The sequence below is a fragment of the Ochotona princeps genome, chromosome 10 (assembly GCF_030435755.1).
Source record: "Ochotona princeps isolate mOchPri1 chromosome 10, mOchPri1.hap1, whole genome shotgun sequence".
NCBI classification, from domain to species: Eukaryota; Metazoa; Chordata; class Mammalia; order Lagomorpha; family Ochotonidae; genus Ochotona; species Ochotona princeps.
The window spans coordinates 41,825,281-41,843,594 of record NC_080841.1 but is presented as its reverse complement, the minus strand read 5'-3'; the positions used below and the strand labels follow the sequence as shown (position 1 = coordinate 41,843,594).

The window sequence follows — 18,314 nt, the reverse complement described above, 5'->3', positions numbered from 1 at the left end:
ACTAAGATACATAGTAGTATAGTTATACTCTCAGTATAAATATGGACATTTCTTATTGGTATAGGAAAGCATACACCTTGTTCAGTGATAAAAGATGATTAACTTTTGTAGAAGTTAAAAACAAAAGACAAAAGGCTGTTATTGTCACATAATAAATTGTCTCCTTCAATGACAGCATCACAAAAGAATGTCTGTGCTTCTGGTTCACCTTCCTCCTAATGCATCTAGGAAGGCAGCAGAGGTTCCAAGTGCGTGGGACCCTACTGCCCACATATAGGACTAGGACTTCCTGGCTCCTGACTTTGACCTGACCCAGAACATATTGTGGTCTTTTGGGGAATGAATCCTTGGATGGAAGATTGATTCTCTCTCTCTTTCTCTCTCTCCTTTCCAGATTATATATATTTAACATATTCAGAGGTGAGAGGGATGGCTAAATACAACATGGCTTTGCATTTATGGGGCATTTATCCAAAATGATTGAAATCAGAATCTCTAAGAGGTACTGACACTCTTATGTCCACTGAAGTGGTATTCACAAGAATCAAGATGTAGAAATAACCTCAATGTCCATTAACAGATGAATGGGGCAAGAGGATGTGCTATATCTACACAGTGAAATGCCATTCATCCTTTAAGAGATTAAAAAAAATCTGTAAATGTATGACAATATGGATAAAACTTGAAGCCATTAGTGCTAGGTGAAATAAGTCAGTTACAGAAGGATGAATACTCCACTTATATGAGACATCTAAAATAACCAAACATATAAGGCCATTAAAAAAAGAAATGGTGGTTTGAGAGGCTGTGGTGAGGGGTAAATAAGATTCTACTAATCATTGGGCATAAAGTGTCAGCAGGATGAGTACAGTCTGGACATGTGCTTAGAATGCTGTGCCTGTTGTCAACAATACTATATTGCATTCTCAACATTTTGCTAACAGGATAGATCTTAACGTTAAATGCTGTTACCACAATAGAATACAAATAACTGCTTATTAGTTTTGATGTTCTATGAGATATTCTAGAGCAACCATTGCTATCCACCCTGATCATAGAATAGTAAAGTCTTGATTTTCCGAGGCTTGTGCTGAAATCTTTTAGGCAATGAAAATAAATAACAACCTCAGTTTCCTTATTTATATTAATACTTAGCTCCCCAAGTTCTTGTGAAAATGGCAGGAGACAGTGGAAGCAGTTCATACACTACAAAGGTCTCTTCAGTGTAAGGAGGCATTAGCATTAAAAATTAATGAAATCACCAAAAATCATGTCAACAATTGCATTCTATTTTCGATGAAGAGAGGGCCCAATTCTAGTAAAGAGTTATCTGTCACACTGGTTCTTGTTTTTTCTCAGGATTTGTTTATCTGAAAGTTAGAGTTACAGAGAGAGGGGAAGAAATAGAGCAGGAGAGATCTTTTCTCTGTTAGTTCACTGCCTTGATGGCTGGAACTACCAGGGCGGCAGGGCCAGACTGAGGCCAAGAGCCTTGGGTCTCCCACAGAGGTAATAAGGGCCCAAGCACTTGGGCCATGTGCTGCTTTTTCCCAGGCCATTATCAGAGAGCTGCAGTGGGAGTGTAGAGGCTGGAGCTGGTGCCCATTTGGGATGCCTGTGTCAGGGGTGGCAGTTTTACCCCATATACTACAAAGCTGACCCCTCACAATGAAATAGGAAGAGAACCTAGAGATCACACACTGCAGAATAGAAATGCTAGAGCTTCACCAGAAAAGAGGTTCCTCCCTCCTACATGACTAGTTCTGGCTACTGCAAAGGATATTGGTGTCAATAGAGGATAGGGACTTGGAAATTATCTGAAAGCTCTAAACATATAAGTAACAGTCTTCAGTGTGACTCTTCTGACAGCAGGCTGCTGCTTACTGAAAGCAACCTATTATTTTAATGTCATCCTATGTCCAGAATTCAGTCCCAATTCTCTCTGCAGGATTGACACCAGAATCACAAGTTAGGAGAGTTGGTTAATGGTTGTGATGCTTTTTTTTTAAATGAATAGCTTCCCTTAATAAAATGAAATGCAAATGCCTCCCTCCCGTGGCTGAGACACACACACACACTCACACACACATTATTAAGTAGAAAATAATTGAAGACATGTTTGAGCATAAAGGAGGAGCTCCTAAGAGGCCCTAAGTCTCTTCTGTCTTTTGCTGTGCAGACTCTGGGGTATGCTACTTCTCCTTGGATTTCAGCTCAATTATTAGGCACAAGTCCATTTCTCATAACACTTACAACTCAACTAGAAGATCCTTCAGAAACAGTTATATTAAGAACCAAGGAGAAAACCAAAAGGATATGCACAAAATATACACTGTTCTAAATTATCAAGCTATAAGTTCTTGGGGTATACAACTTACTGACTCACAGACCTGTTGGTTCCATTCCATGTTCTTTCTTGACAATGTATCATCTTCCACTACTATCCTGTCTTAGCTACTGCACTGGAGCTTGTCTAGTCTATCCTACCCTATTTCTTGACGAACACAAACATTCTTCCTTTTAAAAACCCAAACTTTTTCATTGATTCCTGCTGCCAAGGGTTCTCTCACTCAATATTTGATTCAGGAACTAAGTCTCATTCCTTTCCAACTCATTCTATAAACTATTATTTTTTCTTACATTAAGTCACATCCTTCCTCAATTACTCTGTCCCTAACCCTAAGGCATTTAAAGGAAGGTAGCAAATATATCAGTGTTCTCTCAATGGAAAGACATGAAATATACAACAGGGAAAAGAAAAAAGAGATGAAAAAATCCAGCTTCTGTGTGCTCTAAAGCAACCTCCTACAGGATGGGCCATTTAGCTGTTAGTAGAGCAACCTGCTGTAAACATTCAGTCAGCATTCAGGAAAGCTGCTATGCTGCTTTATGACTTCACAAAGTTTTGTCTTTGCCAGTGGTCCAACTCAGAATTCCTTTTCTTGTCGAATAGTCAGAAAGTTTGACTTTCCTCCTGCCCCCAATAATCTGCAGAAAGCTGGATGCCTCCAGTTCATGTTCTGAGGAAGGCTCTTTTCTTCTGTTTGGCTTTGTGTCTCTGCTCTCTGACCTAAACAGTATTCTTCCCTGGCCAGTAGTCTTTGTGCTGCATCTTTTATGTCCAAAGGCTTCTTTGCCTTGCTCTGCTGAGACCGTTATTTAGATTTTCTAGGAGGAAGAGCTGATTTTCTGACTAACGTTGTAACTTAAAATATTTCCTGCTACAATAGAAACACAGATAACACAGTAGATTCCCTATAGTATCATTAAATCTGTTACATACAATGTATTTGATCCAGTCATTAAACTAACTCTTCAATGGAAAAATAGTTTTTGCAGAAAGCAATATAATTAAAGATGCAAACTCTATTCATTAGTATGCAAAGACCAGGCTGATAATTTTACCACTAGGGTTAGTGGTCAACCTGATGAAGTAGACACACACATTTTTTATGTATGTTTTGTGTGTGTGTGTGTGTGTGTGTGTCAAAAGGAAAGGTACTGGTCTTTGTCTTTGGTTCCAATATTTTTTTCTAGTTGAGAAGTTACAATAGTCCATTTGTGTATCACTCCTGCTCTGCTTCTCCTCCAGCTTCCCATGACATGTTTTCGCTATTCAGCTTTGCTTGACATTTATCTGGAGCTGTTAGCAAACACTAGCTTCTCATTTCTCCAGTGGCGCCCTCACTGGGCTTTGTTAAAGATGGCTTTCTAGGACCCCGGGGGCGTGGCCTAATGGTAAAGTCCTCACCTTGAACTCGCAGGGATCCCATATGGGTGCAGGTTACAATCCCGGCAGCTCCACTTCCCATCCAGCTCCCTGCTTGTGACCTGAGAAAGCAGTCGAGGACAGCCCAAAGCTTTGGGACCCTGCACCTGCGTGGGAGACCTGGAAAGAAGTTCCTGGTTCCTGGTGTTTAGAAGGCCAAAGTGCCCATGGCCCTATCCAAAAACTTGAGTTCAAGCCCCAACTCAATTTCCTGACTCTATCTTCTTGCTAACGCAGTCCCTGGATGGTAATGGCGATGGCTGAAGTACTTAGCTTCTGTCACCTGTGTGAAAGACCAGGATTGAGTTCTGAGCACATAGTTATGTCATCCTTTATCTTGTTAGTCATGGCAGTATCTGAGAAGTGAATCACAATATGGAAGCTTGTTGTTTTTCAATAAAAGAAATAATTTCAAAAAAGAAAAGCATTCAGCAAGTCTCGGCTCCTTCTCATTGTCATTCTGTATAAGTCTTCAGACATTTAGTTGCAAATTAAAATATAGACAGCCTGAAGAATAACTGCTTTGCTACATCAAGGTGTTTGGTTCAGAAAACTTAAGCTAACATATTGTTTCTTAATTAAGAAATTTGTCTTGAGGATGAGCATTGTAACAGAGCAAGTTCAAGTGCTTTTTAAGACATGCACATTCCTCACTTGTTAGAGCCCCAGTTATTCTGCTTCCAATCCAGCTTCCTCCTAATAGGCATGGCAAGGCACTAGATGATGGCTCAAGTACTTCAATCCCTGTCACCCATTTGGGGGATCCTGACATGATTCCTACCTCCTGGCTTCAGCTTGGTCTAGGTCTGGCTGTTATGGACAGTTGAGAGGTGAAGCAGATAAAAGATCTCTGCCTTTTCTACTTTCTGTCACTTTGTCTTTCAATCAAGTAGTAATTAAAAATAACAAAATAAAATTTCCCCTTTCTTAAAGCATAAGATGGTAATGAAAAATTTATTTTTTGAATTTGTAATCTTGATCTTTATATTTGTTACAAATAAAAGACTGATTCTTACATATAGGTGCATAATAAATTCACTCCCTGTGTATGAAGAAACATGAATGAAAATTTGAAATGGTGGCGTTTAACAGAACGCCACCACAAGTGACAGATTATCATTATCACTAGTATATGCATCTGTACAGTCCTCTGCAAATATGCCTACAGTAGTAATTCAAAGGACTTGTCAAAACCGACAGCTGTTTCCTAAGTTTTAAATATTAATACACAGAAGTAGGTTCTAACACCATTTCTGTGGCTCATTTTGCTTTTTGGACCCTCTCCCATTCAGCTTAAACATACATCCTGTTCAGAAACACTGCATTTCTATAGCTAAGTTTTACAATGAAATTGTTGTCTCCTTTATAACTTTGAAATACTATTATTATTATGTTCCAATAATTTTTATGATTAAGAAGATGAAATAAGATTTCACAGGGAGTATCTATTATGAAATTCTTTTAAAACTTTATAGAACTTAGAATTAAAATGTAAAACAGAGTTTATAGATAGCATATAGCTATAAAGTATATCTGAAAACAGGCATTTTCACTAGAATTAAGCTAGAAAAGGCAATACCATAATTTTAGAAAGAAGTATTCATGGAGTAACTCAAAAAGCCGCTTATTCAGCTATTCCATTTTCTAATGTGAAGTGAATTAGCTCTTTGATTCATAGACCTCACACACTCTTGAGTTCAGCATTTTCCAATCCTATCTTCATGACTCTCAACCAAAATAATAATTGCTTCTTAAGGAATTATTTCTTTGATGATATTGACATTGCTCGTATTTTGCCTTTTCCATAGTAATGAGATTTTTCCATTATGAAGTTTACAGTGTTCATGTCACTCAACAAGTTATAGTAGTTGAGTTTATTTTGATTCTGTGAGATCTGTTATATGCCTTATATATAGGAAAATTAAGACCATATGCTTTAACTATAAAACATTTCATATTTCAATATTTTAAGATAAATTAAATTCTCTATTATTCTTCAGTATTTTAAAAGATTCAAAATGGCAATACTACATGCTAATCTTCACTTACACCTTCAAACAAACTATTGCTCCCATTGCTTAGGATTTTATTATTCTGTTTGGCACCTGAGATTCTTGAGTATCTCAGACTTCCTTACTTGACAGATTTCTTTTCTACTACTTTGTAGCATTCTACACAAGATAAAAATTTCAAAGTCCCATGAACATATCATGCTCATTCTCGTCTTCACTCTTTGTTCCTCAAAATTAACATCTTCTGTGGAAAAACGCTCCTGGATCTCTGCCTGGTTGGCCTATGTGGGAGGTCATAGGCACACAGCACACCATGACCCAAGGGAACTCCCTGGCAAAGGTCTTGGCTCATGGAGACCTCAAACTGACCTGATCACTGATCGTACAGGTGAGAGCAGTGGGCTGCACTCCAGTCTCTCTTCTCTGTCCTTGGATGAGCTGTGCTAGGACTTCCTTGATGAGCAACTCTGAGGAGCTGGTGTGAGCCCATGTTGCCTGCCAACCACACGTGGTGTATGTGGCCTTCAGCTGACTCAAGTCACACATAGTGTGCATGATCTTAAGCTGACCTACAGCCACACGTGGTGAGCTGGACCAATGGCATACCTGCCAGCCATGTAAGTTTTACATGTCCTGCTACGTGATTGGAGGGTCCAGAGATATTGACATACCTTCTAACCAATTACAATGTAATTGTTGGGTGGGAGGATTGTCAAAGATGCCCTTCTGCTTCCCCCTTTCTTGGTCTATATAATTTGTGCTTGCTTTACAATAAGTGGACATACTCGATCAAACTGTCTCTGGTGATTCATGCTGAGGAAGACTGCTGCTGCCTTATCCCCTCGATTGTTGCAGAGGCCTTCTGGTTAGGAATCCCCCAATAATATTAACATTTAATATGTAAACCATCTAACTAAATCTGATACATTGCAATAAATAAAGAGGCCATGCTTATGTAAATCATTGCTTTTAAAAAAAAAGGAAATTAAGGGACTGATATATGGTACAGCATGTAAAGCTGATGTCTGCAATGCTGACATCCTATGTGGATGCCAGTGTATGTCCCAGATACAACACTTATGATTCAGCTCCCTGCTAATGTGCCTGGGAAAGCAGTAGAGGATAGCACAAGTGCTTGGGCCCATGCCGTCTACGTGGGAGATCCAGAAAAAGCTCATGACTCCTGGCTGCAGCCTGGTTCTGCTGTGGCCATTGAAGCCAGCAGGGCAATGAATCAGTGGATGGAAAACCTTTTTGTCTTCCCTCTTCTGTAACTCTTTCAAATAAGTAATCTTTCTCTTCCCTTATCTGCAACTCTTTTTTCAAAAAAAGGGAGCTGATTTACAATCTCATCTCATACCTTCAGAAATATTTTTGAGGGGGACAGGCACTTAGCTTAGTAATTAAGATGCCAGTTAAAACTCTCAAGGTCCATATAACATTATCTGGATTCTGGCTCAAACTTCTGACTTCAGCTTCCTGTTGACAAGGATGCTGGAAGGTAATGGTGATGGCCAATTTGGTACTTGCACTCATTTGAGAGACCTAGTCTGAATTTCAACTACTGGCTTTAGCCTTGCTCAGCTTCAGGTGTTGAGGACACTGGGGAGTTAACCAGTTGATTTGTATCTCCTTTGTCTCTCTTTGTCCTTATGTCAGTAAATAAAAATTTGGAAAAATCATTTTGGTAGACAAAAAAATATATAAAATTGAAGTTTAACACAGAATAAAACACTGGTAAACATTCAAAGACAGAATAAGTATTGTGTATAAAACCGAAGGAAGACATTTAAAGAAATTATTATTAGACTTCATAAAGTTTCACACACTAAAAATGCTAATAAGCATCATGAAATAGGAAATAAAAAACAACTCCTCTACAATACAGAAAGGAAGCGATTGATTTTAATCCTCCTTTTTTAGTTCCCCAGTTCAAATACCTCACAAAATACTTGAAGATTGTGTGTAGCCAGGAAAGCAAAAATATTACAAATTAACCTCTGGTAAGGATCTCAGTATGGTTTTAGTACTTAATTCCATACCATCCCTTTAGGTATTATAAATGTCTGGCCTTCATTTACTCATTGAAAAAAAATGCTTATTGTAGTCCCAGCACAAGCCAGGGACTATGCTGTTTACTAAAAGCATATTGGTATGTAAAACCACAGTTCTTCCTATTACAGGATCTAAATGTAGTGAGAGATAAACATTAATTAAATAATCGTGCATATTATGATTATGGGGGAAATGGCACAATTTAACTGCAAAGAAAAGCAACTTCACCTACTGGATATATAGACTAGCTTTATCTCAATAATAAAATCACAAAACTTATATAATAACAGGAATTGTATTTTAAGTATCTTTATACTTCTCTGCATGTCACACAGCTATAAGCTCTTCTATACCTGCATACACTCAAAATTGAGATTATCATTTTTATCTAGCCTTTACTCAGTGGCATCCATGAAATCAGCTTTGGGATAATCTACACTTTGAGGCTGCTTAGAAGGAATGACATTTATTAGAAGACTAAACAACAGTTTACAAAATATTACCTAGGCAACAACATGACTTCATGATCAGTATTACCATATTTAATGGTAAAGGACTATGTAAACATTAAAGGAATGACACACATATTTCCTAAAAAGATATATTCATACAATTTACATATTAAAATAATGTAAATACTTTTTTCATTTACGGGACATAGAGATTATTTTAAAAGTTTTTAAAGCACATTATTTTTACATCGTATATCCTGGGAGTTTATTTATGACTAATTCACTAATGTCTTTGCATTGCTTGGAAATACTTAGTGGGCCAACATCGTCACTATCTTCTTCAAAGTGATTGGGTGGGCTCTCATCCAGGACATTAAGTTCTAGTTCTGACAAATTAGACGGCAGGTAAGAACTCACTTGAGATGTCTGTGGCGACTGGCTTTTTTCTAAAGCCTTGCAACCTGTTCTTGTCCTAAGTCTAATACAGATGTCTGGACCTCTCTTTGTCACTTTATAATTACCCATCCCATTTTGGTCCATGTGGCTTTCTTTTTCCAGAGTCCAATGTGATGAAGCCAAATCATTGCTAGAGATACTGGATGATTCCTCCAAACTTCTATCCTGCGTCTTTAAAGTATGAGACCTTTTAGATGAGTGTACTGGTGATCCGGCTGAGAAGGGCGGGCTGAGAATTGAATTCTTGTCACTGCCATTGTCCCTTACCAACACTCTTGCTTCACTGGACTTGGTTTGATAATGATTGTTCTTTGGATCTTCCACTCCTGTTTTGCCATCATGACCTTTTAAGCTTCCGCTGCTGTCTTCAGTGGTACAGAAATCATCAGAATAGCACGGGCTGCTGAGTCCACGGGAATACTTTCCTTCTGAGATGCTCTCAGAGCAGCTATTTTTACTTTGTCTACTTTCACTCAGATCACCAATAGGAAACTCATTATCTGTGGTTTTGACCATTCTGTCTCCCACTTCTTTATCTGTAATTCCATCAACAGTGTCCTGTTGGAAAATAAGTGGGCTCTGGATCTCCATTCCTACCTTTTCTCGCAAAATATTTGTAGGAATAAATTCTTCTGGAATAACAGAGTTTCTAGGACTCATGATTTCTTTTGATGAACTATTATCAGCTATGATTTCACCACAGCCAACTTGCATTTTTTCAGTTGCACATTCTAGTTTGGTTTCCTTAGTTGTGCTGGTCTCCCTGGAGATCCCACTGATTTGCCTTGAGGTATCACTGTTTATAGCAGAAGATGCATCAAGAGCTACACACTTGTCTTTAGACAGTTGGCAAGCCTTCTCGCTTTGTCCTTCAAAGTTTAATAATTTAATTTTGGATGATGACATTCTGAATCTTGTATCCAACATTTGTACTTTCATTTTTCTAAACTGTTCTCTCTTCTCATGTACTATCAACATATCAGGATTTGTTTGTTTTAATCGTAGCCTTAGTGTATTTGTTAAGCCATAAAGAAGCCTCCCCCTTGTAGCTCTTTTAGTGGGGGCACCACTTTTCTTTTCAAAGCATGTACATTTCTTACAGTTTTCAACTTGGTTCTTTTTATACTGAAGACTCTCTGACTTTTCATGCTCCCCCACAGCAAGCCTATCTTTTTTGGATTCAGACTGACCTGCAGATTTGGCAGAAGATTCTGGGGCCTTATTATCCTCAGTTCTGTATAACCAGGCTAAATGAGGATGTATGTGAGTAGGGCTTGCCATGGGTTGGTTGTATAACACCGACAACTCTACCAGCAAAGCATTTAGCAAAGGCAGCTGCCGTATAATGTTAACTTTGTTTTGTTCACTTTGAGGGTGACATACAGTTTGATTAGCTGCTCCCATATCCTGAACACGTGGAGGATTAATATGCACCGGGAAGCTCTCATAAGTGGCAGGATGCCTATGTCTTAAACGATTCCCCTGTGATGGGGAATCTGCACAGTTTTTTCCAGGAAGGGCACTATCCAAGTCCTCAGGGTGATTCCCTTGAGGTTCAACGATGATTGTCACCTGTGCGGGAGGGGTCTTGTCTTGCCTCCAGTGAGTGTAAAACAGAGGAGGAGGGCAAAATACATTGGTTTCAATGTCCAATTCTGTGACCTCCTCATTTAGGGGGCTGATACTCCTCCCACTGCTAGCATTTTTACAAGTAACAACAGAGTAGGTTTTGCTATTCTCTGCTGAGCCAATCTTAACAGAGGTGGCTTCACTGTGGAAAACTGTATCCTTCAAATCCTTCTGGAAGGCCTTTTGGGGTTTTGGCGACCCTGGAGGCCTACCAGCATCTCTTGGGCTTGGCACAGAAGCTGGCTGCTCCAGTGCCTGTTTTTCCTGCAGGGTTTGGGGATTGAGCTCCACTACCTTCTGCACCTCTCTGCTCCCCACTCCAGTAGCACACCTGGTGGCCTCGATGGGCCGATCAAGATGGTCCAGCAGACGGCTTCCCAAGTCAGTAAGGCGGTAGGCTAATGCAATGTCCCCAATCTGCTCCCCGAGTCGGTTAAGTAGGGGGAAACTTCCCCGATGACTCTGGGAGCACCCAGAGGCTGCTGCCCCCATGACCTTGTGGGCCGCGGAGGCCAGCGAGACATTGCACGACCCCAGGAGCTGTGGAGTGGGCGTCGGGCGACCAGGGGGCAGTTGCAGCAGCAAGGTGTACAGCGGGGTCTGAAGGAGCAGGCGGTGGAGGGTGGCAGGGTGGAGGCGGAAGAGACAGGACTTGCCGCGACCGAAGCGGATCACGCCGTGCCGGGCTGCGGGGGAGGGCGCCGCGGGGCCGCCGGGAGGGTAAACCAGCAGCGTGGGGAAGTCCAGCAGGCGGAAGGCCACAGCGGGGCACAGCGCGCGCGGCTGCGAGGCTTCCTCAGCCTCCTGGGTCTCCTGCTCCCCTGCCACGATCGGCGAGGGCAGCGCGGCTCGGAGACGCACCCAATCTACCACCAGCTCCAAAGAGAAGAGGTGTTCCGACTGCGGCGGCGCCATTGCTGTTGCCCCGGGAGACGCCGCCTGGCTCTCGCAGCTTGGGAGTGAAGACTGGGCTCTCGCGAGAGTAGGCGAGAAGCAGGCGCCTGGTCTGCTGTCTCGCGAGACCCAGGGGGCTGCCTCTGCGCCTTAGCGCCACAACTGCCTGTGCTGAAGTCTTTGTGTTTGGTCTGAGGGCTCGGATACTCGGTGTACGCAGTTTCCTCCTAAGAGACTTGTATTAAGGCTGTTATGTGACAAGAATCCTGAAGCAAAGCACAGTCTTTCATTGTGGTGTTGTAATCACTGTGGAGCCTATAAATTGGATATCAGGTCAAATATTGAAAATAAGTCAGTATTCTCTCCTAGTTCCCAGGCAAAAGAAAGCCTCAGAAATGCCAACAGTCACCCCCTTGGCTGTGGTTTTGTCCAAAATAGAGACACTGCTCCTATGGCCTCAGGAAAATCTGGTAAACAGCTAAGCAGCATAGCAGAACCACACTGACCAAGACTTCCTGAATTAAACTTTACTCAGGTTCTTCTGACTCTTCTCAGCTAGTTTTTGACCTTGACGTCTGACCTGGGGCACAGGTTATCCAGTTATAAAATAATTTTCTAGAGAACTTGTGTGGCCCTTTGTCTCTGACTATTCTTAATACCTGATCCATCCTAGGTAACTAACCTTAGCTTGCCTTCAGCAGGAATCCTTTTAAATCTCTTTTTACCAGACTCTTTTGCATCCTTGATGTTTCCTCTTACTAATTTTCCACTCACGTGGCCATCTCTCACTGCTGCTGGTCTATCAATATATTTAGCCAGGATTGAGCCCAGCTCCATCCTGAGGCCTCCTGCTGCAGTGAGTCCTGAGTAAAATATGTTCTTCCTTCTTTACTCTCTGGCTCCAGTTTTCTCTCTAACAACACTTGCACCTGAGCAATCGTGTATAAAAGTAATGTTACAGATTCCATTATACATACATGCATACGTGCATACTTGTGCACACAAACACAAATACAGAAACAGAGCTTATTGCAACATCCCAGATTTTCTTAAAAATATACTAGTAATTCTAGTAAGGTAGCCAGCAGAAAAACTAGGCCAATATGTGGAGGATGTTGAATGTCTCAGTAAGGAATTTGGATATTATGCTGCATAAATTGCTTTGAATGAGTAAGTCGCGATTGTATAAATGTTTTGAAATGTAGCAAAAGAAAGAACACAGGATGAATTCTACTAATAAGAAGTTGGATCCAGAGCCATTTATTAGAAAGCTGTTAACTGTGCTAATGTGCAGGCACAATACAGGCTGCTAGAACTGAGAGAGACAACAGATGGAAGAGTCATTTTCTGGTGGAAGGGTTTTAGAATGTTGTTATGCATAAAGATTTCTGCTGCTGAAGGATCTAATTTCTGCTATTGAGGCAGCTAAAATTTGATGAGGAGAAACGATCTTTGGGTTTTGAGGGTGCCGACTAACATTATGTGGACATTTCAATTTTATCCAGCTTTATGAGTTATAGTTAAAAATTACATTGCTTTGATTCCCAGAAGAACATTATGAAGTTACAGAATTCATAATTGGAGGGACTTGGTATTACAGTGTGCAGATGTGAGAGGGAGGTTTCATTAAATTAAATAAATGAAGCTACAGTTCCTGTCTATAAGAATCTTACAGTCTACTTGCAAAGGCACACGTTCAATGGACAGACTCAATGACATATTCAAAAGTGAAAAGCAATGAGGTATCAAACACATCCATTCCCTGTAGGAGACATTTGAAGTAAGACTTTTGATTAAGGCTAATTATGTGAACTAGAAGCACTTGTATATTTTCTATACAATTTATATACTCATATAAATAGGGAAGCCTTTGCAGGAGGGTCATTGATTTTACAATATGAAGGAAAATTTAAAAGTTTGTGGAATATGTATGTCAGGGAAAATGCATGGACTTCAAAATGGTTTTGATCAAAATAAAAGTTTAAAGTTTGCTTCCTATGAAGTTTTTGAAGTTCCTTGTTATGAAGGGTTTCTTTTTATTTTTTAGATTTTTTTGAGAGGCAGAGTTAGAGACACAGAGCAAGAGCTCTTCCATTGCTGGTTCATTCCCTAAATGCAGCAGCTGAGGCTGGGCCAGGGCTGGAGCAGGACTAGGAACACTATACAGTTCTTTCATGTGAATGGCAGGGACCAGATTACTTGAACCATCACTGACATCTCCAATGGTGTGCTCTGACAGGCAGGTGGAGTTAGGAGACAAAGCTGGGAATCCGCCCCAGGCACTCCGAGGTCGGATATGAGCAGAAACTGAGGGTCCTGTTGCAGCCATCCTGTGCTCAGATTCTCCTCCGTTATCTCCACAGGCTTGCAGGCCGGCACTCTGAATGCACCCACATTCCCAGAGCCAGAAAGTCTCTGACAGGAGAGGTACATATCTATGGTCATTCATTTAGGACTTCTGATGAAAAAGTGTCGACAGAAAGGTACCCCGCCCCAAGACTTGATTAGAAACTCCTGAAATCTAAGTCAAATGTCCCTCTCCTAAGAGGGCAAAAAAATGGACCTCATCCAATGTATGGACAGTAAACAATCAGAACTTTGGTAATATCTGTCTTTAAATATTCTATCATTAGTAAAGGTGACATGATCTTATCCTCAGAATAAGCATCCAGTGTTTGAATCCAACACGTTCTCCTTATTTCTAGTAATTTATTCTCTTTCTGACTTTCTGGAGAGGGAGAATCGTAGTTCCTTTACATGTTGTCATTAAATCAGAGGCAGAACTATGATCATAATCATGATTATCACTTCCAATATGATGAATATGAAGTAAGTGTTGTAAATACAAATAATCTAAAAACATTATTTAAAGTAATACCAAATCTCTGCATTGCGTTTTCAATTTTTATTTTGGAACTTCTAGAACTTGTTGTTGGAAAATCATTCACTTGGGAAGTAGGACAAAGAGAAAGACTGGAAGGTAAAAGGAATGGCGAAGCCTGAGGACTGTAAACCAGGAAAGTACTAGTGACTCAAGGGAAAAGGTGGCTTAACCCCACTCTGTTGAATCTCTCTGCCAGAAACGAAAGGGAAGGATAAATTATGCAGCATAGAAGGGCAATGAGAACTATTTTTTATTAATATGCTGTATGGCCTGCCTCATTGAGAGAAGTTATTTAGTATAAGGTATGTGATTATAGAAACGTAGCATAATGAAACCAAAACTTGCCTTGGAGTCAAACAGTCGTAGATTCATGTACCAGCTTCTCCATTTCATAACTATGTAACTCTGGGTCAAGCTCACCAATGTGAGACATTTCCACTCATGTTGTCTCAAAGATCCTCAAACTATAATATACATGTTAAATGCAGATTCTTCAGTTACTCTTGTAAGTTGAGCTTTTCTTTCTGATGTAGAGAGCCCCTATACTATTTGTTGAGAATTATCACCCTCACTTGCAGTATGTTGCAGATAGCTGAATTATTAGTCTGTAACAAGTAAAATGGTTTTATGATCAAGGCAACAAGGGAGAAAATTATATATACTCATAGCTCTCTTTTTCTACTTCCAAGGTGAAAAGGAGGAAAAGCTTTATTATCAATACATCCCCATCCCAAGAGAGATAAAAGTAGTAGTAGCAATGGTAGTGACAGAGAGATTGAGAACTTGCCATCATACACTTAGTAGAGGTTGTGGAAAACTTTTGGGGAAGTAGATTTCAGTGTCTCTCAACAATAGATTGAATACTGCCTTGTCAACAAACCAAAATTCGTTTTTTCTTTCACAGAAAATTGACTAGAGTTCTTAAAGTATTCTCTGCTTTCTGATGTAGTGCAAGATTCCAAAATCAATTTAATTCATAAATTCTTCTCCCTATGAAAATGAACACTGTTAGCTATTTTGGCTTAGACCATCTTGTGAAGAATAATTCACATCTCTGTTCGAATTGTAGAATTAGCTTTAAATTGGGTTTATTTTAAATACTGCTCATTTAATCTAGATTCCTCCAGAACAGTCAGCTGTTGCTTTTATAATTTGTTACCTATCTTTTTAAGAATAGGTTTTTAAACCAAAACTGTTGATAACTTAATCAACCATACTAGTACTTCAGGGGCTCTGTGACCATTAGCTGGAGCTTGATACACACTGAAAAAAATATCTATGTATAACATACAATACTGTTATATGTGTTAGCCATTATATTGGCCCCCTCTCTGGCTCTCTTTATTGATAGCAATACCATGAAATTATTGATAATGAAGCCAATGAAATTAATTTGGGGAAGTTAACAATGTCTATCAATTTTTACAGCAAGTAATTAAGTAATGGTGCATTAAAATTCAGTTTTATCCATTTTTTATAAAATTAATTTAAAAATTTTTAAATCTATTGCAAAGGTAGATTTACAGAAAGAAGGAGATACAGAAAGATCTTCTGTCTGCCGGTTCACTCCCTGAGTGTCTATAATGGCTGAAGTTGAGCTGATCCAAAGCCAGAAGCTTCTTCTGGGTCTCCCACACAGTCCATTCATATTTTAAAGATTTATTTATTTTTATTGGAAAGGCAAATATACAGAGAGGAAGATCTTCCACTGGTTCACTCCACAAGTGGCCTCAGTGGCCGGAGCTGCACTGATCCAAAGCTAGGAGCCAGGAGCTTCTTCCAGGTCTCCCACGTGGGTGCAGAGTCCCAAGGCTTTGGGCCATCCTTGACTGCTTTCTCAGGCCATGAGCAAGGAACTGGATGGGAAGTGGAGCAGCTGGGACACAAACTACCACTCATATGGGATCCCAGGTGTGCAAGGCAATGATTTAACCATTAGACTGTCATGCTGGGTTCGGTCCACCCATTTTTTAAAAAGTAGTTGGCAACTATTGAGTTAGATTCTTCTACTTTGTCTATGTGCAAGGAACTTATCTATATATGAATCTATCTTAAACTAAAAAAAATGCATTTGATAACTTGGGCTGTGGTTATGCATCAAGGTGGGGGGACTCACCATGGGGGAGGGGTTTGGGGTGAAGGGGGGAGAATCCCAGTACCTATGAAATTGTGTCATGTAATACACTGTAATTAATGAATAAATGAATAGAAAAAATGTAAAAAAAAATGCATTTGGGGAAAAAGAAAAAGAGTCATTAAAAAGTGCTCAGAGCCCAGCATGATAACTCAGGAGCTAAATCCTTAACTTGCAAGCAGCAAGATTCCATGTGGGCACCAGTTCATGTCCTGGCTGCTTTGCCTCTGATCCAGCTCCCTGCTTATGGCCTGGGAAAACAGTAGAGAATGGCCCAAAGCCTTGGGTCCCTGCAATCATGTGGGAGACCTGGAAGAAGCTCCTGGCTCCTAGGTTTGGATCAGCTCAGCTCTAACTATTGTGGACACTTGGGGAGTGAACCAGCAAATGGGAGATTGTTACCTCTCTGACTCCATGTAAATCTGTATGTCTTTCCAATATAAATAAATAAATAGTTAAGAAAAAAAAGTACCCAATCGAAGCAAAAAGGCACATCAAACATTGTTTTGTTCTGTAAGATAACTGACTGAGTTCTAACTACCAATCAATGTTGTAGGAAGAGGAGAGATGGTGAAGGGGACTGCTCCAGGTTAAGCCATAAGAGACATAATCAGCAAAAGAAATCTATGCACATTCTTCAGAATCTCATTTTTAAAAGAAGACTAAACAACATGACTTGTGTGAGACAACGGGGCAGGTCATTTGATTTTAGACCATTACTAGAGGACACTTAACCAAAAGAATTTATGCTTTAAGGTGAAGAGTGTTAATATTATTGTTTATTTCTGGCAATATTTTTGCAAATAATAGATGTAAGCTAAAATAGTAGGCATGTAATGGCACAAGAAATAACAAAGGAAAGGCAAGTGTGACGTAGTGGTCATTATTGAGTTTATGTGACGGGTTTGTGCAAAACTCAATGTATTATTTCTGTACTTTTATAGAGGTTTGAACTTTTTCATAAAGTAATAGTGTTTGTCACAACTTTCAGAATAGTCACAAAAGACTGTGAATACCCAGCACCCTGAGAGTATAGTTCTGGATATCAGTATTGCAGAAACTATGATGTACAACACCTTCAGAGGAAACTTCTTTTCTCTGCTGGAGCTCTGAGTTTCTAGACTACCAGAAATTAAGTTCTAATGGCTGTCACAGGTAGTCACTTAAAATAAGAGATAATTGTAAGTGGGGCATCTATAAATACCATCATCCTATTTCTAGATCTCAAAGGCCAAGCATAGTTGGAATTCCTTCTGCCCTTGCCTTCTTCTTCTTGTTATTTTTTTTTAATGAAAGCCACTTAGATAGGGGGTTCTGCAACAACACTGTAAAAATGAAACTCCCTTGGCACTCGTCCTCTAACTCTCCAACATCTATTTTAGAGTTACAGCCACAACTTACCTTTAAAAGCTATTTTCCCTTAAAATATACATGTGTTGATCATATCTTGAACTGGAACTTCAAAAGAGAAAATTAGCTCCACAGTCACCAAGCTTTATGTGTATCAAAGGGAAAAAAAAGCTAACTTCATGCTTACCTGTTTGGATTTTTTAAAAAATTAATATTGTGAAATAATTTACTCGATAGCAATACAAGCCCTTTAGACCCAGACTCAGAAGGAATGTCTTATCCTTATTTCTACCATTTGCTGTTCCTTGTTCATACACTAGTTTCGTCTTTTCAGTACCAATATTCATAGTTAGCCTTTAAGCCATAGGCAATGCCTATCCTCTACTTCTCTACAGATCTCCAGTCTTGTATGTCTTTAAAATCAAGTTCAAATGCATGCTTTTTTAAAAGAATTTCTTTCCTGTTAGTCCTTACTGAAAGTGATCTCTTTTCACCTCATCTAATCTCTTTCGTGAACTCTGTCTTGTATTATTTTGTGCATGTTTTTACCTTGTAACTCTAAATGCTCCTTTCCAATGTAATTTATTTTATTTTTTAAATCTATAATCATTACCACAGTACCTTACATACAGAGTTTTCATAAAAATTTGATGAACTGATATAAGAAGAATACAGTTAC

General features: G+C 39.6%; 1 protein-coding gene across 1 annotated transcript; it reads right to left on the bottom strand.

Moving 5' to 3' along the window:
• Nucleotides 1–7,490: 7,490 nt before the first annotated feature.
• On the bottom strand, nt 7,491–11,310 carry MAP10 (microtubule associated protein 10). The gene has a single exon (XM_012930884.3). The coding sequence runs from the start codon at nt 11,286–11,288 to the stop codon at nt 8,532–8,534; it is 2,757 nt and encodes a 918-aa protein (XP_012786338.2). The 5' UTR covers nt 11,289–11,310; the 3' UTR covers nt 7,491–8,531.
• Nucleotides 11,311–18,314: the final 7,004 nt, after the last annotated feature.